The 24,281-nt window shown below is 39.2% G+C and overlaps 3 protein-coding genes across 6 annotated transcripts; all 3 read left to right on the top strand.

Annotated features, from left to right (window-relative positions):
- Window positions 1-658: 658 nt before the first annotated feature.
- LOC109202212 (ras-related protein rab7-like) lies at window positions 659-6,134 on the top strand. The gene is made up of 5 exons (XM_019358921.2): window positions 659-777; window positions 1,369-1,495; window positions 1,682-1,900; window positions 4,770-4,898; window positions 5,023-6,134. Exons 1-5 carry the CDS (start codon window positions 725-727, stop codon window positions 5,119-5,121), a joined length of 627 nt encoding a protein of 208 aa, XP_019214466.1. The 5' UTR covers window positions 659-724; the 3' UTR covers window positions 5,122-6,134.
- A 2,516-nt stretch (window positions 6,135-8,650) lies between these two features.
- On the top strand, window positions 8,651-13,695 carry LOC109202211 (ras-related protein rab7). The gene is made up of 5 exons (XM_019358915.2): window positions 8,651-8,784; window positions 9,408-9,534; window positions 9,721-9,939; window positions 12,536-12,664; window positions 12,801-13,695. The coding sequence occupies exons 1-5, from the start codon at window positions 8,732-8,734 to the stop codon at window positions 12,903-12,905; spliced, it is 633 nt and encodes a 210-aa protein (XP_019214460.1). The 5' UTR covers window positions 8,651-8,731; the 3' UTR covers window positions 12,906-13,695.
- Window positions 8,691-23,548, top strand: LOC102076290 (ras-related protein rab7). 4 transcript variants are annotated; one of them, XM_019358918.2, is made up of 6 exons: window positions 14,689-14,749; window positions 18,024-18,064; window positions 18,714-18,840; window positions 19,027-19,245; window positions 22,083-22,211; window positions 22,323-23,548. In XM_019358918.2, exons 3-6 carry the CDS (start codon window positions 18,733-18,735, stop codon window positions 22,425-22,427), a joined length of 561 nt encoding a protein of 186 aa, XP_019214463.1. In that variant the 5' UTR covers window positions 14,689-14,749; window positions 18,024-18,064; window positions 18,714-18,732; the 3' UTR covers window positions 22,428-23,548. The 4 variants fall into 4 exon arrangements, with proteins under 4 accessions (XP_025763097.1, XP_019214463.1, XP_019214464.1 ...); XM_019358919.2 differs by having other exon boundaries at window positions 14,731-14,749; window positions 18,027-18,064; XM_025907312.1 differs by lacking the exons at window positions 14,689-14,749; window positions 18,024-18,064 and adding an exon at window positions 8,691-8,797.
- Window positions 23,549-24,281: the final 733 nt, after the last annotated feature.

The raw sequence follows: 24,281 nt of genomic DNA, 5'->3' as shown, positions 1-24,281 counted from the left end.
TGAGACAATAAATGCACACCAGGTAATTAGGGAGATGAGAAACACTGGTACATGACTGAAGCTACTCAAGGAAAACAAGACAAAGGAAGCAAAACAAAATATGTGACACAAGAGACTATCAAAATAAAACAGGAAATAACACTGAGACAGAGACTCAAAATTACAAACTATCTCAATTCTTTTTTTTTTCTTCAAGCTTTGGGCTCTCAAATATATCAGGTGATCACAACACATAAAGGTAGCAGTACAAGATATATTCACTTACTTATATACTGTGCACACCCCTGAGCAGTGTTCAAAAAAGATTACACAACAGTTAGCTGCTGCTCCTGCTCAAACTAAAGGGATACACTGGATGTGGCTGATCAAAGCTGTGGGTCAGTCAGTCACATCCAGTGTGGCAAACAAATTCCTTAATCAAGTAAAATTAAATATATATGCATGCTAATGGAGACCTCATGTTATGTTTGTGATTGTGGTTATTTGCATAATTATACCATACAAAGTTTGACAGTGGATTGAGATCTGTGTGCTGTCAGCTTAGTGACACTGAAATCAGCTGAAACATTTGATGTCACCTGATTTGAGGAGGAGTCAGTATTCTAAGAAGTAACTAAGAAGTTCATTGTGATTTGAGAAAACAGGTTATGCCTGTCAGGACGAAGTCAGGAAAACATTAGTAACTAAACTCTCTTGCGTTTTGTCTTACTGCAGCTGTGGAAAAATGACATGCAAGAAGAAAGGTCTTCTCAAAGTCATCCTCCTGGGGGATATGGGGTGAGGTTTTGAGGTTAATGTCCTTTAAATGTTACTTTGTCAGTGGCACAAGTTGTCGTTGTTGTGCAATAAGCTGTCGCTAGTCAAAATATTAACTATGTATCTTGCATGTAAGACTTTGTTAATCCTATTGTTATACGTTAGTTGCTGAAATACTGAAATAGCTGTATCCACAGCTAAGAGTGAAACAAACATTTTTCTTGCCTTGTCATAGTTGCTTCCTTGTACCAATCACTGCTCTCTCACACATGGGGATTATTAAGTATTTGTACTGACTGAAGATGAAACTTAATTGACTGAATCTGTTATGAATCTTATTATGGATGGATAATATTATCATACTCTTATTTTATTATTCTTTATCACATGAATATAGACAATATAACCGGCTATACTGCTATACAGACCACACGTTACAGTGGTTGGTGATGTATTTGGGGTAATCATATTTCAACTTCTCTATACTGCATCCTGCTTCTATTTAAACTCAACTTGGAACCACATTCATGTATCACAAAACTCAGAGTGAATGGTGGTAATTTAATTGCTGTATATTTCATATTTCTGTTGTGCTGCTGTTTCTTTTCTCAGTGTTGGGAAGACCTCCTTAATGAACCAGTATGTGAACAAGAAGTATAGTAACGAGTACAAACTCCATTTAGGAGCAGACTTCCTGACGAAGGAGGTGATGGTTGACGACCGGGTTGTTGTATTGCAGGTGTGGCATAAAAAGTAGATGGACTCTTTGATCATATGAGGACAAATGAAGATGTAAATGTTTAAAGCTTCAAGCACAGCTTTATTGAGAAAAGACATTTCCAGGTCCTTAGTAGGACGTTGTTGTTTTGCATTATCTCTAGTCTTGGTGTCCTGGTACTAACTGTGTTCCTCTTTCATTGCCTAGATCTGGGACACAGTTGGCCAGGAAAGGTTCGAGTCTTTGAATGCTGCGTACTATGGTGGAGCAGACTGCTGTGTGCTGGTTTTTGACTTGACACGGTCCGATACCTTTGGAAAAATTGACTATTTGAGGGACCATTTTCTGATCAAGGGCCACCCTCGAAATCCAGAGAACTTCCCATTTGTGGTGCTAGGCAACAAGATTGACTTGGAAAACAGACAGGTTGGTATGAGATTCCTGAGACAAAAAGGCCCGGGTTCAGTGTGTTTGTTAAAAGGCTGTCTCTGCCATAGCATAGATAACTTTACTTCACAGTACTGGTATTGAATTTCCCATCAGAAAGAATGCAGGTGCTTTCCAGCTCATGATAGTAACTGAAGTGCTTGTGTTTTAAACGATTAGCTGACTGATGTATGTTGACTAAAATGAAGACTGAAGTGTTTGTGTTTCTATTAAATTACTGCCTGAAGTGTTATTGACTGACTGTCTAAATCACACTTGATATTATTCAAAAACACTGATTGTACCTGAATGAGCAGACATTAGGGGACAGAAATCAACTGACCAGGTAAAACTGTATAACATAACATTTGCTTGGTTCTTTATTCTCTTTGTAAAACTGCTTTATTCTTTATTCAGCTGTTTTCATATAAGAAACACTGGCCTCCCACTTCCATCAGTGGAGGCTAGAGGGAGCCTAATTTGTAGCGCCAATTGTTGCTTGCCCTCTAAGCCCCTATAAAGCAGACTCTGAGTCAGGAATACGCATGTATGTTATGTAGCAATTAGGATGATCTTTGAGGAAATACTGCTAAATATTACAGTAAGACAGCTGGAGCAGTAGACTTTCTGTTTTGTTAGTAACAATGTGATGACTGTTTACATGCCACAGATATGACTAAGGTAAGGGAAAAGATAAAGCAGCCTCTTATGAAATCAAGGTTGATTTTGTCTCTCAAGTCTATTTATAAATGGATAAGATTTAAAGATAAACTTTCACGACTCTCACATATTTTTAGTGAAAAACACTTTTTTTCTGATATGTTTTGAAAATGAAAGCAGAGTAAAACCTTTTCTAGTGTCTGTCAATCAAAGCTAGGAAGGAAAATCCAAAGCACTGAGTGCGGTATGTTTGGAAGAGCCAGATCTGCTGATTCAGTTTAATTGTTTCTCTGTTAAACTTTCTCTTAGTTTTAAGATATATGCTAAGGTGAAGGTCCATCTTGCATGCCTTGTCAGCCTGAGCAGGGACAATAGAGCGAGCTCCAGCGTTGGTGGGAGTTTAAACTAAAGAAACTGAGGCTGAGACAGATATTAGGTTGCAGCGATTGGAGCTGATAAGCTCCTGTTCTGCTACTGTCGGTGCACAGGTGTCTCCTCCTCCAGAAATATTCACCCATTTCGAGTGTTTTCTGAGAACAGAACTCAGACTTTTTTCCCTGAATTCAAGTGCACAGAGGTTTCGCTGCACTGGCCTCAGCATGTGTGGGCCATAATGCTGCAGTGTGAATTGACAGATAAGTCCCAGGAAGCTTGTTCTGCCTTTTCTGCTGAGTACGGTCTGGTTTATAAAAAGCTCAGACACCATCCTTGTGCCTGACACCTACTGATGGCGTTTTAGAAGTCTCAGAAAAACATCTGGACAAAGCTACAGTCATTTTACCAGAGAGAAGAGAAAGTTATGCTGGTGCTCTGCATGTAAAGCTACTGACTTGTGATGTTTATTTGGCTGCCACTTTGGATGTGTGACAATAATTGTGACTACATAAGGTCAAGGGTCAACATTTCAACATCCTAGTCACACCGCCCTAAAGACTGGTTAGTGACCCTCTGGCAACTTCTGGTCCTGAGGGCTACATGTACATCCCTCAGGACATGGTCAGGACATGGGGATACCTGTGTATCCTCTGACCAAAAACCTCCTTGCAATTGTTTTGATTGCTAACAGATTGCGAACACTAGGCCGCTCTCCAAAGGACAACAAAAAACTGGAAATGGACACAGCAACATGTTGGTTAAACTTTAGTGAATACAAAGGACCTAGAGAAATTCTGCGTCTTTAAAGGCCGAAAGATAAACAATACAGCTGGTTTGTGGAGATTACTGCACAGTCTTTGTGGGATAGGAACCTCCCATCTCATGGTGCCTCTTGCTGTTTGCAGTCTTGCGTCAAAAATCCAGTCAGTGGCAGTGACAGCCTGTATATTGGTTGCCAGCTGCTGAAGAAGAAAAAGCTCCAGCACTAGAGGAGCTTCTTATTCCTACTCTGTGGACAGGAGGGTGATTGATCATTTTACGTTTCTCATTCTTTTGTATAGTAATCAACTGCTGAGTTTTGTTTTATTTATTTATTTAGTTTTTATTTTGATAGCAGTTTGTCCGTCTTTTAGTTTAATTAATAATTTAAAAAAAACATCTTTCTGCTCTTAAAAGTGCCTCCTTGACTATTTTTCTGCCTGGACACTTCTTCTTACTTTTTCCTGGTCCACTGGACGTCTTAGGGGACGTAACAGATGTGTGAGAAAGGAGAAATTACAATACTGAGCAGAGGGACTAAAGGCTATGGCTATTGGCTAAAGGCTATTGTATGGGATAAATAAAGATGTTTGTTTCAGGCCATTTGTACATAGCTTAATAAAATAGTGTTTTAAACATTGCTGACGTCCGTAAAGTGTCACAGAGTAATCTCAAAGTTTAGAAATTCTTTAGTCTATTGGTAGACAAATTGTCTATAAAGGCAGATAGTTTAGGACTTAGGCTACCTGACCTAGTTGTGGGCCCACAACTAAGGATAAGAAGATAAGAATAGTGTGTCTCTGCACTTTAGACTTAAACATTAGATCATACTTTAGATCAGTTAATGCAGAAAACTGGGCATTTACAAAGTGTCCACACTGTTCTGACAAATCTGCAGCAACCATGTGATTGAGTCAAATCAGAATGAGCCAGAATCTCGGAGGAATATTTCCAGCACTTTGTTGAATCTATGTTATAAAGAAATAAGGCAGTTCTGAAAGCAAACAGGTTTAAAACCTGACACCAGCCAGTGAGTAAAATTAAGATGACTATTAATGATATTGTATATCCACAGGTGACCACCAAAAGGGCTCAGGCCTGGTGCCAAAGTAAGAACAACATCCCCTACTTTGAGACCAGTGCAAAAGACGCCACAAATCTAGAACAGGCATTCCAGACAATCGCATGTAACGCACTCAAACAGGTGAGTTACAGTTTTATGGAATGATGGGGAAAAAAAAAAACTTTTGGTTTTGGAATATATTGTGTGTGTACATTGTGTGATTGTTGACTTTTCAAAACTCTGTTGGCTTTTTTTTTTTTTCCAGGCCTCACGGAGGACAGATGTGGAGTTGTACTTCCCAGAGCCCATAGTATTAGGAGAGAATGATGAATCTAAGTCCTCAGCAAAAAGATGCAGCTGCTAAGGGAAAACTTGGACTATCTTCTCTCTTGGCTTTTTGGAAACACACTGTCACCTTTGTTACATCACCTCCACCTCACACCCAGGGAATGGAAACAGCCTACTGTTCTCCCTCCTCCATCCCATTGTTCGTTCCACCAACACTACCCTTCACACAGTGCACTGCACATGGAAAGGCCCCCTCTAGCTTTATACACAAATTAATACACATTTCTAGCATCTCTCTCAGGAATCTTGGGGTAACCTTTGACTGATTTTTCACTTTGAATGCTCGCATTAAATCTCTGGTTCATCTTTGCTTTTATCACTTTAAATCGATTAAGAAACGGAGTCAAATTCAATTGTGTCATGCTCTGAATTGCACTGAATATTATTCATGTCTTTACTTCATTGGGTTTAAGTTGCTCATTTGTTTTGATGGTTATTATCTTAACAAGACCTCCTTGGAACTTTGAAGGTTGCACCACTGACGAACTCTTCTAAATACTCACATATCACACTGTTGCTACCTCAGCTGAACTGACTCCCGATGAACTTCCATGTACATTTTAAGATTTTCATTTTATTTTATTTGTTTTGGTTTATTTCAATAATAGACGAGCATCAGTGTACATCAGTGAACTTTTGCATCCATGTATCTCCAGCATATCCCAGAGGTCTCATGTGATCAGGGCTTGCTGGATCTGCAGCATACAAAGATAGAGATGGAGTACAAAAGACATCTCTCCCCCTGAGATCTGTGGACTTGGTGGATTAGTTTTTAAAAACTTAGATTTTTGAACTTGTTTTGGAGTAAATTGTTGTTCTTATGTTTTAGCATTTTGTTGTTAAACACTGATATTTATCTTAAAAGATCGTATGTACATAAAAAAATGTTTGATTTATTTTACCCCCTCAGGTGTGTAATTGCGTAACTCCTTAATCACAGATGCAGAGAACTGATATCATTTTTTTCCCATCTATGTTGGCCTTCAGTTCACAAAGTTTTGATTCACTGTAAACCAGTTGGTATTATTGGTATGATTTGTTTTGTTTTGTGTTTGTTTAATTTTTTTTAAGTAAAGGAGAAAAAACTACTTGTATAGGTGTGGAATGCACTGTGCTTCAGTTTTTAGGTCATTAACTATTGTGATCAGTTACTTTTTTTAGGTACACCTGTTCAACTGCTTGTTAGCTCAAATATCTAATCAGCCAATCACATGGCAGGAACTCAAAGCAGACATGGTCAAAATGACCTGCTGCAGATCAAAATGAGAAAGGAAGGTGATTCGAGTTCATTTGAATGGTACCAAAAGGGCCGATCTAACAATTTTAGAAACTGAACTACTGTAACAGACTAGTGTAATTTTTTTCCACCAAAAGTGAAACACCACCATCCTATTGGTCAGATTATTCTCTTAAAGGCTTCAAAAAGGTGTCATCAGCCTGTCCCCAGGTCCAGTTCAGCAATTCAAATTAACAGAGGAAAGATTTTGCAGAACAATCAGTTACAACAGCGCATGACTGTCAAAGCAGCTATGTCTCTAATTTTATCCATCTGAGTTAGAAAAATCCACCTATTCAGTTGGGCATTGTTTGCCTTACTTTTAGAGGCAGCAAGTGGCCTTTAGGGGCACTGCAGCTTCCAATTTTCAAGTTGGAACTAAGTCACTTCCTTGTTCACCCATTTCAGATTTCCTGAACTCAAAAGTTTCAAACACAGGACGGAACAATGAACTTTAATGAAAACAGGGTAAATCCCCCCAGGATAACTGCAAACATGGCAACTCAGGGTTCAACATCCAGAATAGTGAAGCTGGGGATCAAACTACAAGCAATCTGATTCACTGATGACTCCTACACCACCCCTGATGGAGGACATAAAAAGTTTTCACTGCACAGCAGGGATAAAGCTTCTGCCTATAAAAAGCATCGTAAAATGCCCCTTCCTCTTTGTGAAATTTTGTCTGGGGGAATATTGACGTCTTTAAACAGACTATGTTAAATAAATATGCTAGACATCTTTGTGCTAGCGTTGCAGGCAAACATGTCCTGTCACGTTTGTTTTCCGTGTTGAATAGTTTTTCTTTCATTTGTGACTCACAGGTCACACAGCTACCCATCATTGTCTGATCATACAACACCTATTTCTTGTACCAACAAGCTTGAGGACAAAATGAAATCTGTTGCCATACATGCAACAGATTTCATTTTTTAATTCTGTCTGACACTACCATCAACTTTTTTCCAACAGATGTTGTGCAGAGTAGAAAGACTGAGATATGCTACATGGACAAAATTACTGCTCCTCACTCCTCACAGTCTTTAAATTCAAGTGTTTTCAGTCCCACTGCCACAGCTCAAGCACTGAGCCAGGCAGTCTACCTTTACAAACATTTGTGAAAGAATGGGTTGTTCTAAAGAGCTCGCTGAATTCGAGTGTTGTACTGTAACAGCAACAATTCAGTTTGTGAAATGTTTTCCCTCTTAGATATTCCACCATTAACTGTAAGATGTAACAAATTGCAAAGTGGGTCAAATTAGGCCAGACACAGCACGCTTATAGTTTACTGGTAGAAAAATGCATGCTTGAGCTCTAAAAGGACATTCTGAGTCAGGAATACACCTGTATGCTATGAATCAGCTTTAAGGAAACACTGCTTACTGGGTAAAAGATAAAGCAGCCTCTTATGAAATCTGTCATGAAACGGCTGTGCTGCAGGTCTTTCGAAATACAAAAATAAAACACAAAACAAGACAGGGCTGGAGCCAGGAATACTAGGACTCTGGGGGGAGACACAAGGAACAAGGGAGCACACAGCATAGAGGGAGGACACAACAATAAATACACACCAGGTAATTAGGGAGATGAGAAACACTGGTACATGACTGAAGCTACTCAAGGAAAACAAGACAAAGGAAGCAAAACAAAATATGTGACACAAGAGACTATCAAAATAAAACAGGAAATAACACTGAGACAGAGACTCAAAAATACAAACTATCTCAATTCTTTCTTTCCTTTTCTTTACTTCAAGCTTTGGGCTCTCAAATATATCAGGTGATCACAACACATAAAGGTAGCAGTAGAAGATATATTCACTTACTTATATACTGTGCACACCCCTGAGCAGTGTTCAAAAAAGATTACACAACAGTTAGCTGCTGCTCCTGCTCAAACTAAAGGGATACACTGGATGTGGCTGATCAAAGCTGTGGGTCAGTCAGTCACATCCAGTGTGGCAAACAAATTCCTTAATCAAGTAAAATTAAATATATATGCATGTTGATGGAGACCTCATGTTATGTTTGTGATTGTGGTTTTTTTGCATAATTATACCATACAAAGTTTGGCAGTGGATTGAGATCTGTGTGCTGTCAGCTTAGTGACACCGCAATCAGCTGAAACATTGATGTCACCTGGTTTGAGGAGGAGTTGGATTGATTTGCCAAACAGGTTATAAGGTAGATGACTGGAATGAGTGGCATTCATACATGACTGGTGCAGGGCCTATCATTGCAAGCGCAAGGTGCAGGGCCTGTCAACCTGTTAGGTTGTGACTTGCAATGACGAAGTCAGGAAAACATTAGTAACTAAACCCAGTTGCGTTTTGTGTTACTGCCGCTGTGGAAAAATGCCATCCAAGAAGAAATCGCTTCTGAAAGTCATCCTCCTGGGAGATTCAGGGTGAGGTTTTGAGGTTAATGTCATTTAAATGTTACTTCGTCATTGGTACAAGCTGTTGTTGTGCAATAAGCTGTTGCTAGTCAGAATATTAACTATGTATCTTGCATGTAAGACTTAGTTAATGCTATTGTTATATGTTAGTTGCTGAAATGTTGTTTATCAGATATCCACAGCTAAGAGTGAAACAAACATTTTATTTATTTATTTTTTGCCTTGTCAGAGTTGCTTCCTCGTACCAATCACTGCTCTCTCACACACGGGAATTATTAAGTATTTGCACTGATTGAAGTTGAAACTGAATTGACTGAATCTGTTATGAAACTTATTAGGGTTGGATAATATTATCATACTCTTATTTTATTTTCCTTTATCACATGAATATAGACAATATAAACGGCTATACTGCTACACAGACAACATGTTACATTGGTTGGTGATATGTTTGGGGTAATCATATTTCAACCTCTCTATACTTTATCCTGCTTCTGTTTAAACTCAACTTGGAAAGAAAATTAATAAAAGCTTTAATCACATTCAAATATATCACCAAGCTCTGAGTGAATGGTGGTAATTTAATTGCTGTATATTTCATATATCTGTTGTGCTGCTGTTTCTTTTCTCAGTGTTGGGAAGACCTCCTTAATGAACCAGTATGCCATCAAGACATTTAGTAACCAGTACAAAGCCACAATAGGAGCAGACTTCCTGACGAAGGAGGTGATGGTTGACGACCGGGTTGTTGTATTGCAGGTGTGGCATAAAAAGTAGATGGACTCTTTGATCATATGAGGACAAATGAAGATGTAAATGTTTAAAGCTTCAAGCACAGCTTTATTGAGAAAAGACATTTCCAGGTCCTTAGTAGGACGTTGTTGTTTTGCATTATCTCTAGTCTTGGTGTCCTGGTACTAACTGCGTTGCTCTTTCATTGCCTAGATCTGGGACACAGCTGGCCAGGAGAGGTTCCAGTCTGTGAATGTTACATACTATCGTGGAGCAGACTGCTGTGTGCTGGTTTTTGATGTTACTGCACCCGATACATTCAAATCACTTGACAGCTGGATGGACCATTTTCTGATTGAGGGCTACCCTCGACATCCTGAGGACTTCCCATTTGTGGTGCTAGGCAACAAGATTGACTTGGAAAACAGACAGGTTGGTATGAGATTCCTGAGACAAAAAGGCCCGGGTTCAGTGTGTTTGTTAAAAGGCTGTCTCTGCCATAGCATAGATAACTTTACTTCACAGTACTGGTATTGAATTTGCCATCAGAAAGAATGCAGGTGCTTTCCAGCTCATGATGGTAACTGAAGTGCTTGTGTTTTAAACGATTAGCTGACTGATGTATGTTGACTAAAATACTGCCTGATTGAAGTGTTATTGACTGACTGTCTAAATCACACTTGATATTATTCAAAAACACTGATTGTACCTGAATGAGCAGACATTAGGGGACAGAAATCAACTGACCAGGTAAAACTGTATAACATAACATTTGCTTGGTTCTTTATTCTCTTTGTAAAACTGCTTTATTCTTTATTCGGCTGTTTTCATATAAGAAACACTGGCCTCCCACTTCCATCAGTGGAGGCTAGAGGGAGCCTAATTTGTAGCGCCAATCGTTGCTTGCCCTCTAAGCCCCTATAAGGCAGACTCTGAGTCAGGAATACGCATGTATGTTATGTAGCAATTAGGATGATCTTTGAGGAAATACTGCTAAATATTACAGTAAGACAGCTGGAGCAGTAGACTTTCTGTTTTGTTAGTAACAATGTGATGACTGTTTACATGCCACAGATATGACTAAGGTAAGGGAAAAGATAAAGCAGCCTCTTATGAAATCAAGGTTGATTTTGTCTCTCAAGTCTATTTATAAATGGATAAGATTTAAAGATAAACTTTCACGACTCTCACATATTTTTAGTGAAAAACACTTTTTTTCTGATATGTTTTGAAAATGAAAGCAGAGTAACCAAAGCTAGGAAGGAAAGCACTGAGTGCGGTATGTTTGGAAGAGCCAGATCTGCTGATTCAGTTTAATTGTTTCTCTGTTAAACTTTCTCTTAGTTTTAAGATATATGCTAAGGTGAAGGTCCATCTTGCATGCCATGTCAGCCTGAGCAGGGGCAATAGAGCGAGCTCCAGCGTAGGTGGGAGTTTAAACTAAAGAAACTGAGGCTGAGACGGATAGTAGGTTGCATCAGTTGGTGTTGGTAAGCTCTCATTCTGCTACTGTCGGTGCACAGGTGTCTCCTGTGGAAATATTCACCCAGTTCGAGTGTTTTCTGAGAACAGAACTCAGACTTTTTTCCCTGAATTCAAGTGCACAGAGGTTTCACTGCACTGGCCTCAGCATGTGTGGGCCATAATGCTGCAGTGTGAATTGACAGATAAGTCCCAGGAAGCTTGTTCTGCCTTTTCTGCTGAGTACGGTCTGGTTTATAAAAAGCTCAGACACCATCCTTGTGCCTGACACCTACTGATGGCGTTTTAGAAGTCTCAGAAAAACATCTGGTGAAAGCTACAGTCATTTTACCAGAGAGAAGAGAAAGTTATGCTGGTGCTCTGCATGTAACGCTACTGACTTGTGTGGGGTCAACATTTCAACATCCTAGTCACACCGCCCTAAAGACTGGTTAGTGACCCTCTGGCAACTTCTGGTCCCGAGGGCTACATGTACATCCCTCAGGACATGGGGATACCTGTGTATCCTCTGACCAAAAACCTCCTTGCAATTGTTTTGATTGCTAACATTGCGAATACTAGGCAGCTCTCCAAAGTACAACAAAAAACTGGAAATGGACACAGCAACGTGTTGATTTCAGTGTGCGGAAAAATTTCAAAAGGGAAACAGTGGAACATGTTTTATTAAACTTTAGTAAATACAAAGGACCTAGAGAAATTCTGCATCTTTATTCCTACTGTGGACAGGAGGGTGTTTCATCATTTTACATTTCTCATTCTTTTGTATAGTAATCAACTGCTGAGTTTTATTTATTTAGTTTTTATTTTAATAGCAGTTTGTCCGTCTTTTAGTTTAATTAATAATTAAAAGAAAAACATCTTTCTGCTCTTAAAAGTGCCTCCTTGACTATTTTTCTGCCTGGACACTTCTTCTTGCTTTTTCCTGGTCCACTGGACGTCTTAGGGGACGTAACAGATGTGTGAGAAAGGAGAAATTACAATACTGAGCAGAGGGAGTAAAGGCACTTCTATGGCCAGTGAAATGCATGGCTTATATTTGTATGGGATAAATAAAGATGTTTGTTTCAGGCCATTTGTACATAGCTTAATATAATAGTGTTTTAAACATTGCTGACATCTGTAAAGTGTCACAGAGTAATCTCAAAGTTTAGAAATTCTTTAGTCTATTGGTAAACAAATTGTCTATAAAGGCAGATAGTTTAGGACTTAGGCTACCTCACCTAGTTGTGGGCCCACAACTAAGGATAAGAAGATAAGAATAGTGTGTCTATCTGTACTTTAGACTTAAACATTAGATCATACTTTAGATCAGTTAATGCAGAAAACTGGGCATTTACAAAGTGTCCACACTGTTCTGACAAATCTGCAGCAACCATGTGATTGAGTCAAATCAGAATGAGCCAGAATCTCGGAGGAATATTTCCAGCACTTTGTTGAATCTACGTTATAAAGAAATACGGCAGTTCTGAAAGCAAACAGGGGTCCAGCCTGACACCAGCCAGTGAGTATAATTTAGATGATTATTAATGATATTGTATATCCACAGGTGACCACCAAAAGGGCTCAGGCCTGGTGCCAAAGTAAGAACAACATCCCCTACTTTGAGACCAGTGCAAAAGACGCCACAAATCTAGAACAGGCATTCCAGACAATTGTACATAACGCACTCAAACAGGTGAGTTACAGTTTTATGGAATGATGGAAAAAAAAAAAAAAAAATGTTGGTTTTGGAATATATTGTGTGATTGTTGACTTTTCAAAACTCTATTGGCTTTTTTTTTTTTTTTTTTTTTTTTCTTTTTCTTTTTCAGGCCTCACAGGGGACAGATGTGGAGTTGTATCATGACTTCCCAGAGTCCATAGTATTAGGAGAGAATGATGAATCTGAGTCTTCAGCAAAAAGATGCAGCTGCTAAGGGAAAACTTGGACTATCTTCTCTCTTGGCTTTTTGGAAACACACTGTCACCTTTGTTACATCACCTCCACCTCACTCCCAGGAAGGGAAACAGCCTACTGTTCTCCCTCCTCCATGCCATTGTTTATTCCACCAACACTACCCTTCACACAATGTGATGCACATGGAAAGGCCCCCTCTAGCTTTATACACAAATTAATACACATTTCCAGCATCTCTCTCAGGAATCTTGGGGTAACCTTTGACTGATTTTTCACTTTGAATGCTCGCATTAAATCTCTGGTTCATCTTTGCTTTTATCACTTTAAATCGATTAAGAAACGGAGTCAAATTCAATTGTGTCATGCTCTGAATTGCACTGAATATTATTCATGTCTTTACTTCATTGGGTTTAAGTTGCTCATTTGTTTTGATGGTTATTATCTTAACAAGACCTCCTTGGAACTTTGAAGGTTGTACCACTGACGAACTCTTCTAAATACTCACATATCACACTGTTGCTACCTCAGCTGAACTGACTCCCGATGAACTTCCATATACATTTTAAGATTTTTTTTTTTTTTTTTTTTGGTTTATTTTAATAATAGACGAACATCAGTGAACTTTTGCATCCATGTATCTCCAGCATATCCCAGAGGTCTCATGTAATCAGGGCTTGCTGGCGCTGCAGCATACAAAGATAGAGATGGAGTACAAAAGACATCTCTCCCCCTGAGATCTGTGGACTTGGTGGATTAGTTTTTAAAAACTTAGATTTTTGAACTTGTTTTGGAGTAATTTTTTTCTTATGTTTTAGCATTTTGTTGTTAAACACTGATATTTATCTTAAAAGATCGTATGTACATAAAAAAAATGTTTAATTTATTTTACCCCCGCAGGTGTGTAATTGCATAACGCCTTAATCACAGATGCAGAGAACTGATATCATTTTTTCCCATCTATGTTGGCCTTCAGTTCACAAAGTTTTGATTCACTGTAAACCAGTTGGTATTATTGGTATGATTTGTTTTGTTTTTTTGTTTGATTTTTTTTTTTTTTAAGTAAAGGAGAAAAAAACTACTAGTATAGGTGTGGAATGCACTGTGCTTCAGTTTTTAGGTCATTAACTATTGTTATCAGTTACTTTTTTTTTAGGTACACCTGTTCAACTGCTTGTTAGCTCAAATATCTAATCAGCCAATCACATGGCAGGAACTCAAAGCAGACATGGTCAAAATGACCTGCTGCAGATCAAAATGAGAAAGGAAGGTGATTCGAGTTCATTTGAATGGTACCAAAAGGGCCGATCTAACAATTTTAGAAACTGAACTACTGTAACAGACTAGTGTAATTTTTTCCACCAAAAGTGAAACACCACCATCCTATTGGTCAGATTATTCTCTTAAAGGCTTCAAAAAGGTGTCATCAGCCTGTCCCCTGGTCCAGTTCAGCAGTTCAAATTAACAGAGGAAAGATTTTGCAGAACAATCAGTTACAACAGCGCATGACTGTCAAAGCAGCTATGTCTCTAATTTTATCCATCTGAGTTAGAAAAATCCACCTATTCAGTTGGGCATTGTTTGCCTTACTTTTAGAGGCAGCAAGTGGCCTTTAGGGCAGGGCTCTAGAGTGCGACCCGTGGTGCGACTAAAAAAAAACATTTGGTCGCACCGGTGCGACCCACTGTTACCAACATTTGGTCGCACCTGTTTGGGTAACAAAAAAAAAATCTCTGCAACTCTCCATGTGGTCAACAACAGACACACATTATGCCCCTATCGTGGACTAAACCAATCAGAGATAGTCAGGGGCGGGACCTCTCTGATTGGCCGTGGTCCAGTGGAAAGTGCAGGTAGAAGAGGGAGGTGAGTAGCTTTAATAAGGCGATATCAATTCATTAACGGATTCCACACAAAAACGTAAACACAGAACGACCCGACGCATCAGAATCAGCTTTGTCTTTCTCGGCTTTCTCACCGGACGGCCCGCAGACGGACACGCTGTCGGAGCTTAGCGATTCTGATGCGTCGGGTCCGCGCTGTGTTTCCGTCTTTTTGCGCTGATTCTGAGCTGCAGGTTTTGTCTCTCCAACCAAAATTCGCCGAGCCAAAAAGAAGCAGCAAACTGCGCTTCACATTTGATCAATGTCGTCATGAATTCCCTCTGACGTTTGCTGTTTTGCTTCCCCACGATAAAAATTACACTTCCTACACAGCTCCCTGTGTGTACTTCAAGAACAGTTTCCCGTCTCAAATCTCTGTTTTCTGGATTATTCATTCGCTTATTACCCACCAGTCTACCGTTGTTTACAGCGCTGTCTTTTTCTTTTTTCATGTAAATGACGTCCGACAAGAAAGCCTAATTTCTACTGTTCAATACTGAAGAAATTTAAACTTCTTAAAATTATGCAAAATTTCAGAATATTGCAGAATATTTTTAAGGTTATCTGCTATAAAAAGCCAGACCAGGAAAATCTCCTTCATGTTTTTCTGTGTTTTATTCTCAGTTACTATGACACAAAGGCATCTGCTGTGATCTTCACAATTCTGATGAAGTCTCACAAGTGTCAGTACTGATAAATGATCAGAATTATAATATTTCTGACTGTCTGAGGCTAAACTGAATCGAATCAGGACTTTGAGAATCGGAATCGAATGGATTATAGAAATCAGTGATGATATCCAGCCCTAGTGAGCAGCCTAGGCCTGACAGAAGTGGATGTAGCTGTGGGTAATAAGAAAAGATGAAAAGAACTATTGATAACTTTTGTGTTAAGTTAAGGACTGATCCGTCTGAAATTCATAGCCAGCTCTGACATGGTGCCATCAATCTTTGAATGCTGAAAAAGCAGCAGTGTATCCAGAAAACACACTTTATGCTGCAATAAATGCACTGCCCAAGTGTCCCCTCTCCCCACTGCCTTTCAGCAGCATGCAACAGCAAACAGGTCGTCAGAGGAGGCCAAGATGATGATTAAGTTTAACATTTTCTACAATATTGACAAAGCACTTTAAGCACAAGATTGTTAGTTAATAATTTAGAAATGAATATTGTCTGTATGGACTTCCCCCCCCCAAAGAAGGTGCACATGTAAAACTGCGGTGTTAAGCGAAGCGGTTGAAAAATTTGAGTGCGCCTAACTTTTGTGCCGGTACGCCTAAATTTTTTAAGTTAGGCGTACCGGTGCGCCCATGTCAAAAAGTTAGTCTAGAGCCCTGCTTTAGGGGCACTGCAGCTTCCAATTTTCAGTGAAAAATCCCATTTTCAAGTTGGAACTAAGTCACTTCCTTGTTCACCCATTTCAAATTTCCTGAACTCAAAAGTTTCAAACACAGGACGGAACAACGAGCTTTAATGAAAACAGGGTAAATCCCCCAGGATAACTGCAAACATGGCAACTTGGGGTTCAACATCCAGAATGGTGAAGCTGGGGATAAGATTCACTGATGACTCCTACACCACCCCTGATGGAGGACATAAAAAGTTTTTAATTAAAAGGGATAAAGCTCCTGTCCATAAAAAGCATCATAAAATGCCCCTTCCTCTTTGTGAAATTTTGTCTGGGGGAATATTGATGTTTTCAAATAGACAGACTATGTTAAATAAATGTGCTAGACATCTTTGTGCTAGTGTTGCAGGCAAACATGTCCTGTCACGTTTGTTTTCTATGTTGAATAGTTTTTCCAACAGATGTTGTGCAGAGTAGAAAGACTGAGATATGCTACATGGACAAAATTACTGGTCCTCACTCCTCACAGTCTTTAAATTCAGGTGTTTTCAGTCCCACTGCCACAGCTCAAGCAGTGAGACAGGCAGTCTGCCTTTACAAACATTTGTGAAAGAATGGGTTGTTCTAAAGAGCTCGCTGAATTCGAGTGTTGTACTGTAACAGCAACAATTCAGTTTGTGAAATGTTTTCCCTCTTAGATATTCCACCATTAACTGTAAGATGTAACAAACTGCAAAGTGGGTCAAATTAGGCCAGACAGAACAGGCTTATAGTTTACTGGTAGAAAAATGCATGCTTGAGCTCTAAAAGGACATTCTGAGTCAGGAATACACCTGTATGCTATGAATCAGCTTTGAGAAAATACTGCTTACTGTCAGAGAGCTGCTGCACCAGTCTTTTTCTGTTTTGTCAATAACACTGCGATGCCCGTTTACCACAGATATGACAAAGGTTTGGGTAAAAGTTAAAGCAGCCTCTTATGAAATCTGTCATGAAATGGCTGTGCTGCAGGCAGGATAAGGATCCAGATGCATGACTTGTGAGACAAGAACTCAAAAAAGCTTTAATGCTGGAGTCTTTACATACAAAATACAAAAAATAAAACACAAAACAAGACAGGGCTGGAGCCAGGAATACAAAACTAGAACTCTGGGGGGAGACACAAGGAATAAGGGAGCACACAGCATAGAGGGAGGACACTGCAATAAATACACACCAGGTAATTAGGGAGATGAGAAACACTGGTAAATGACTGAAGCTACTCAAGGAAAACAAGAAAAAGGAAGTAAAACAAAATACGTGACACAAGAGACTATCAAAATAAAACAGGAAATAACACTGAGACAGACTCAAAATTACAAACAGTGTAATTTCCTTCTTTTTTCTTTTTTTTTACTTCAAGCTTTGGGCTCTAAAATATATCAGCTGATCACAACACTTAAAGGTAGCAGTACAAGATATATTCACTTATATTCACTTACATGTTCAAAAAAGATTACACAACAGTTAGATCCAGTTGACACACTGGATGTGGCTGACCCACGGCTTAGGTCAGTCACATCCAGTGTGGCAAACAAATTCTTTAATCAATGCATGTTGACGCAGAACTCATGTTTGTGATTGTGGTTGTTTTGCATAATTATACCATACAAAGCTTGACAGTGGATTGAGATCTGTGTGCTGTCAGCTTAGTGACACCGAAATCAGCTGAAACATTTGATATCACCTGGTTTGAGGAGGAGTTGGATTGATTTGCCAAACAGGTTATAAGGTAGATGACTGGAATGAGTGGCATTCATACATGATTGGTGCACGGCCATGAAAACTCAATACAGGAAGTCAGGAAAGCATTAGTAACTAAACTCTCTTGCGTTTTGTGTTACTGCCGCTGTGGAAAAATGACATCCAAGAAGAGGGTGGTCCTGAAAGTCGTCATCCTGGGAGATTCAGGGTGAGATTTTGAGGTTAATGTCTTTTAAATGTAATTTTAAATTGTGTTACTTCGTCGTTGGCATGAGTTGTTGTTGTTGTTGTGCAATAAACTGTCGCTAATCAGAATATTAACTATGTATCTTGCATGTAAGACTTAGTTAATCCTATTGTTTTATGCACAATTATACCTTAGTTGCTTAAATAGTGTTTAAGGGAATGTTTAAAACTACTTAATAAAGGTGGTTTAAGTGTGCATAACAACACAAAGCTGTTTATCAGATATCCACAGCTGAGAGTGAAACAAACATTTTCTTGATTGTCAGAGTTGCTTCCTCGTACCAATCACTGCTCTCTCACTCATGTGGATTATTACATATTTGCACCGATCACAGATAAAAATGAATTTACTGAATCTATTCTCTTATTATGGATGGATAATATTATCATACTCTTATTTTATTTTCCTTTACCACATGAATACAGACAATATAACCGGCTATACTGCTATACAGACCACATGTTAAAGTGGTTGGTAATATGTTTGAAGCAGTCATATTTCAACCTGTTTATACTTTATGCTGCTTTTATTTAAACTCAACTTGGAATGGAAATTTTAAAAAGCTTTAACCACATTCATATATCTGTTGTGCTGCTGTTTCTTTTCTCAGTGTTGGGAAGACCTCCTTAATGAACCAGTATGCCATCAAGAAATTTAGTAACCAGTACAAAGCCACAATAGGAGCAGACTTCCTGACGAAGGAGGTGATGGTTGAAGACCGGGTTGTTGTATTGCAGGTGTGGCATAAAAAGTAGATGGACTCTTTGATCATATGAGGACAAATGAAGATGTAAATGTTTAAAGCTTCAAGCACAGCTTTATTGAGAAAAGAATTTTCCAGGTCCTTAGTAGGACGTTGTTGTTTTGCATTATCTCTAGTCTTGGTGTCCTGGTACTAACTGCGTTCCTCTTCCATTGCCTAGATCTGGGACACAGCTGGCCAGGAGAGGTTCCGGTCTTTGAATGCTGCGTTCTATCGTGGAGCAGACTGCTGTGTGCTGGTTTTTGACTTGACAGCACCCAATTCCTTCATATCACTTAACAACTGGAAGGACGAGTTTCTGATCCAGGCCTGTCCTCGAAATCCAGAGAACTTCCCATTTGTGGTGCTAGGCAACAAGATTGACTTGGAAAACAGACAGGTTGGTATGAGATTCCTGAGACAAAAAGGCCCGGGTTCAGTGTGTTTGTTAAAAGGCTGTCTCTGCCATAGCATAGATAACTTTACTTCACAGTACTGGTATTGAATTTGCCATCAGAAAGAATGCAGGTGCTTTCCAGCTCATGATGGTAACTGAAGTGCTTGTGTTTGAAACGATTAGCTGACTGATGTATGTTGACTAAAATACTGCCTGATTGAAGTGTTATTGACTGACTGTCTAAATCACACTTGATATTATTCAAAAACACTGATTGTACCTGAATGAGCAGACATTAGGGGACAGAAATCAACTGACCAGGTAAAACTGTATAACATAACATTTGCTTGGTTCTTTATTCTCTTTGTAAAACTGCTTTATTCTTTATTCGGCTGTTTTCATATAAGAAACACTGGCCTCCCACTTCCATCAGTGGAGGCTAGAGGGAGCCTAATTTGTAGTGCAAATCGTTGCTTGCTCTCTAAGCCCCTATAAGGCAGACTCTGAGTCAGGAGTACGCATGTATGTTATGTAGCAATTAGGATGATCTTTGAGGAAATACTGCTAAATATTACAGTAAGACAGCTGGAGCAGTAGACTTTCTGTTTTGTTAGTAACAATGTGATGACTGTTTACATGCCACAGATATGACTAAGGTAAGGGAAAAGATAAAGCAGCCTCTTATGAAATCAAGGTTGATTTTGTCTCTCAAGTCTATTTATAAATGGATAAGATTTAAAGATAAATTTTCACAACTCTCACATATTTTTAGTGAAAAACACTTTTTTTCTAATATGTTTTGTAAATGAAAGCAGAGTAAAACCTTTTCTAGTACCTGTCAATCAAAGCTAGGAAGGAAAGTCCAAAGCACTGAGTGCGGTATGTTTGGAAGAGCCAGATCTGCTGATTCAATTTAATTGTTTCTCTGTTAAACTTTCTCTTAGTTTTAAGATATATGCTAAGGTGAAGGTCCATCTTGCATGCCATGTCAGCCTGAGCAGGGACAATAGAGCGAGCTCCAGCGTTGGTGGGAGTTTAAACTAAAGAAACTGAGGCTGAGACAGATATTAGGTTGCAGCGATTGGAGCTGATAAGCTCCTGTTCTGCTACTGTCGGTGCACAGGTGTCTCCTCCTCCAGAAATATTCACCCATTTCGAGTGTTTTCTGAGAACAGAACTCAGACTTTTTTCCCTGAATTCAAGTGCACAGAGGTTTCGCTGCACTGGCCTCAGCATGTGTGGGCCATAATGCTGCAGTGTGAATTGACAGATAAGTCCCAGGAAGCTTGTTCTGCCTTTTCTGCTGAGTACGGTCTGGTTTATAAAAAGCTCAGACACCATCCTTGTGCCTGACACCTACTGATGGCGTTTTAGAAGTCTCAGAAAAACATCTGGTGAAAGCTACAGTCATTTTACCAGAGAGAAGAGAAAGTTGAACTGCTGCTGCTCCGCATCTAAAGCTACTGACTAGTGATGTTCATTTGGCTGCCACTTTGGATGTGTGACAATAATTGTGACTACATAAGGTCAAGGGTCAACATTTCAACATCCTAGTCACACCGCCCTAAAGACTGGTTAGTGACCCTCTGGCAACTTCTGGTCCTGAGGGCTACATGTACATCCCTCAGGACATGGTCAGGACATGGGGATACCTGTGTATCCTCTGACCAAAAACCTCCTTGCAATTGTTTTGATTGCTAACAGATTGCGAACAGTAGGCCGCTCTCCAAAGGACAACAAAAAACTGGAAATGGACACAGCAACGTGTTGGTTAAACTTTAGTGAATACAAAGGACCTAGAGAAATTCTGCGTCTTTAAAGGCCGAAAGATAAAAAATACAGCTGGTTTGTGGAGACTACTGCACAAAGTCTTTGTGGGATGGAAACCTCCCATCTCATGGTGCCTCTTGCTGTTTGCAGTCTTGCGTCAAAAATCCAGTCAGTGGCAGTGACAGCCTGTATATTGGTTGCCAGCTGCTGAAGAAGAAAAAGCTCCAGCACTAGAGGAGCTTCTTATTCCTACTCTGTGGACAGGAGGGTGATTGATCATTTTACATTTCTCATTCTTTTGTATAGTAATCAACTGCTGAGTTTTGTTTTATTTATTTATTTCATTTTTTTTTGATAGCAGTTTGTCCGTCTTTTAGTTTAATTAATAATTAAAAGAAAAACATCTTTCTGCTCTTAAAAGTGCCTCCTTGACTATTTTTCTGCCTGGACACTTCTTCTTGCTTTGTCCTCGTCCGCTGGACGTCTTAGGGGACGTAACAGATGTGTGAGAAAGGAGAAATTACAATACTGAGCAGAGGGAGTAAAGGCTATGGCTATTGGCTAAAGGCTATTGTATGGGATAAATAAAGATGTTTGTTTCATGCCATTTGTACATAGCTTAATAAAATAGTATTTTAAACATTGCTGACGTCCGTAAAGTGTCACAAAGTTTAGAAATTCTTTAGTCTATTGGTAGACAAATTGTCTATAAAGGCAGATAGTTTAGGACTTAGGCTACCTCACCTAGTTGTGGGCCCACAACTAAGGATAAGAAGATAAGAATAGTGTGTCTATCTGTACTTTAGACTTAAACATTAGATCATACTTTAGATCCGTTAATGCAGAAAACTGGGCATTTACAAAGTGTCCACACTGTTCTGACAAATCTGCAGCAACCATGTGATTGAGTCAAATCAGAATGAGCCAGAATCTCGGAGGAATATTTCCAGCACTTTGTTGAATCTATGTTATAAAGAAATAAGGCAGTTCTGAAAGCAAACAGGTTTAAAACCTGACACCAGCCAGTGAGTATAATTTAGATGATTATTAATGATATTGTATATCCACAGGTGACCACCAAAAGGGCTCAGGCCTGGTGCCAAAGTAAGAACAACATCCCCTACTTTGAGACCAGTGCAAAAGACGCCACAAATCTAGAACAGGCATTCCAGACAATCGCATGTAACGCACTCAAACAGGTGAGTTACAGTTTTATGGAATGAGGGGAAAACAATGTTGGTTTTGGAATATATTGTGTGTGTACATTGTGTGATTGTTGACTCTTCAAATCTCTGTTGGCTTTTTTTCAGGCCTCACAGGGGACAGATGTGGAGTTGTATCATGACTTCCCAGAGCCCATAGTATTTGGAGAGAATGATGAATCTAAGTCTTCAGCAAAAAGATGCAGCTGCTAAGGGAAAACTTGGACTATCTTCTCTCTTGGCTTTTGGAAACACACTGTCACCTTTGTTACATCACCTCCACCTCACACCCAGGGAATGGAAACAGCCTACTGTTCTCCCTCCTCCATGCCATTGTTCGTTCCACCAACACTACCCTTCACACAGTGCACTGCACATGGAAAGGCCCCCTCTAGCTATATACACAAATTAATACACATTTCTAGCATCTCTCTCAGGAATCTTGGGGTAACCTTTGACTGATTTTTCACTTTGAATGCTCGCATTAAATCTCTGGTTCATCTTTGCTTTTATCACTTTAAATCGATTAAGAAACGGAGTCAAATTCAATTGTGTCATGCTCTGAATTGCACTGAATATTATTAATGTCTTTACTTCATTGGGTTTAAGTTAACTCTTCTAAATAAGTTTAACTCTTCTAAATACTCACATATCACACTGTTGCTAACTCAGCTGAACTGACTCCCGATGAACTTCCATGTACATTTTAAGATTTTTATTTTATTTTATTTGTTTTGGTTTATTTTAATAATAGACGAGCATCAGTGTACATCAGTGAACTTTTGCATCCATGTATCTCCAGCATATCCCAGAGGTCTCATGTGATCAGGGCTTGCTGGCTCTGCAGCATACAAAGATAGAGATGGAGTACAAAAGACATCTCTCCCCCCTGAGATCTGTGGACTTGGTGGATTAGTTTTTTTAAAACTTAGATTTTTAAACTTGTTTTGGAATAATTTTTTTCTTATGTTTTAGCATTTTGTTGTTAAACACTTTGATATTTATCTTAAAAGATCGTATGTACATAAAATTTTTTGCTTTATTTTAAACATGATCTTTAATGCTATTTAGCATTGTTTTAACATGGGAGACTCACAGGTTTGACTTGCTTTACAAGACACCACCTAGTGGCTATTAGAGGAACTGCAATTTTGGCACTTCTGTGTTAGCTAGAGGTGTCTAGCGTTCATCCTTCCACAAAAACCACTACTAAAACTACTCCTACTTACTCCTACTCCTATTTGTGATAACTCGAAATATAATTTTGCCACACTTTTTCGTATATCACTTGTATCTTGTTAGAACGTGATGATCATGATCTTATCATTAATGATTATAGTGTGAGTGGTTCCATTTGTTGACTCCCACATTAAGGGTGGTGGGACTGGATATTGGGGCCTTTCTATCACCATGTTAACAAAAGGAATATAGTCAGTCCAGTGACACACTGATACATATATTTTCATGCTTTTTATTTCAGTGTAGTCATAACACTCCTGAACTCAAACTCTTTCATTTGCCGGTGAATGATAGGAATTTGCACTATTAAGGACTGTTTTTGAGCCTCCTTGACGTCAGCATGGATTTTAATGTAATGTAGTTGCATTTGGAGCTTTTCTACTGACCACTCAGAGCACTTTAGACTAAAAGTCACATTTTAACCGAACATTTGTGCAGTGTTTTATTCTATACAATTCAAGCACTTTATCTACCTCACAGCCACAGCCACTTTAGAATCAACAATTAACCTAACAAGCATGTCTTTAGACTGTGGGAGGAAGCCCATACAGGCACAGTGAGCACATGCAAACTCCACACAAGTAGTACTGCCACCACCTGTGAATTGTGAAGGATAGTGAGCTGGATGAGCTACTACGTCACTGATGTTCTCACTTTTTAGTGGCAGATGTGGCCACTTGGGATAAATTCACTTCTGGCAAAAGACCCAATTCACACACCTACGGTCATTTTAGAGTTGAACATTAGCCTAACTCCACACATGTCTTTGGACTGTATGCAGTCAGAGTACCCGGAAAGAACACTGAAACTCAACAGAGAAAGGCCCTA

Source organism: Oreochromis niloticus, linkage group LG5 (assembly GCF_001858045.2).
Source record: "Oreochromis niloticus isolate F11D_XX linkage group LG5, O_niloticus_UMD_NMBU, whole genome shotgun sequence".
NCBI lineage: Eukaryota > Metazoa > Chordata > Actinopteri > Cichliformes > Cichlidae > Oreochromis > Oreochromis niloticus.
The sequence above is the reverse complement of the archived record's forward strand: the minus strand, read 5'-3'. Positions and strand labels throughout refer to the sequence as shown.

Bases quoted from the DNA above. Each gene is read 5' to 3' on its own strand.
- LOC109202212 (XM_019358921.2), top strand. From the start codon at position 725: ATGACATGCAAGAAGAAAGGTCTTCTCAAAGTCATCCTCCTGGGGGAT. The intron at 1,496-1,681 runs GTGTGGCATAAA...TTCATTGCCTAG, and splicing joins ACCGGGTTGTTGTATTGCAG to ATCTGGGACACAGTTGGCCA. The intron at 4,899-5,022 runs GTGAGTTACAGT...TTTTTTTTCCAG, and splicing joins CATGTAACGCACTCAAACAG to GCCTCACGGAGGACAGATGT.
- LOC109202211 (XM_019358915.2), top strand. From the start codon at position 8,732: ATGCCATCCAAGAAGAAATCGCTTCTGAAAGTCATCCTCCTGGGAGAT. The intron at 9,535-9,720 runs GTGTGGCATAAA...TTCATTGCCTAG, and splicing joins ACCGGGTTGTTGTATTGCAG to ATCTGGGACACAGCTGGCCA. The intron at 12,665-12,800 runs GTGAGTTACAGT...TTTCTTTTTCAG, and splicing joins TACATAACGCACTCAAACAG to GCCTCACAGGGGACAGATGT.
- LOC102076290 (XM_019358917.2), top strand. From the start codon at position 18,012: ATGACATCCAAGAAGAGGGTGGTCCTGAAAGTCGTCATCCTGGGAGAT. The intron at 19,246-22,082 runs GTTGGTATGAGA...GTATATCCACAG, and splicing joins TTGACTTGGAAAACAGACAG to GTGACCACCAAAAGGGCTCA. The intron at 22,212-22,322 runs GTGAGTTACAGT...GCTTTTTTTCAG, and splicing joins CATGTAACGCACTCAAACAG to GCCTCACAGGGGACAGATGT.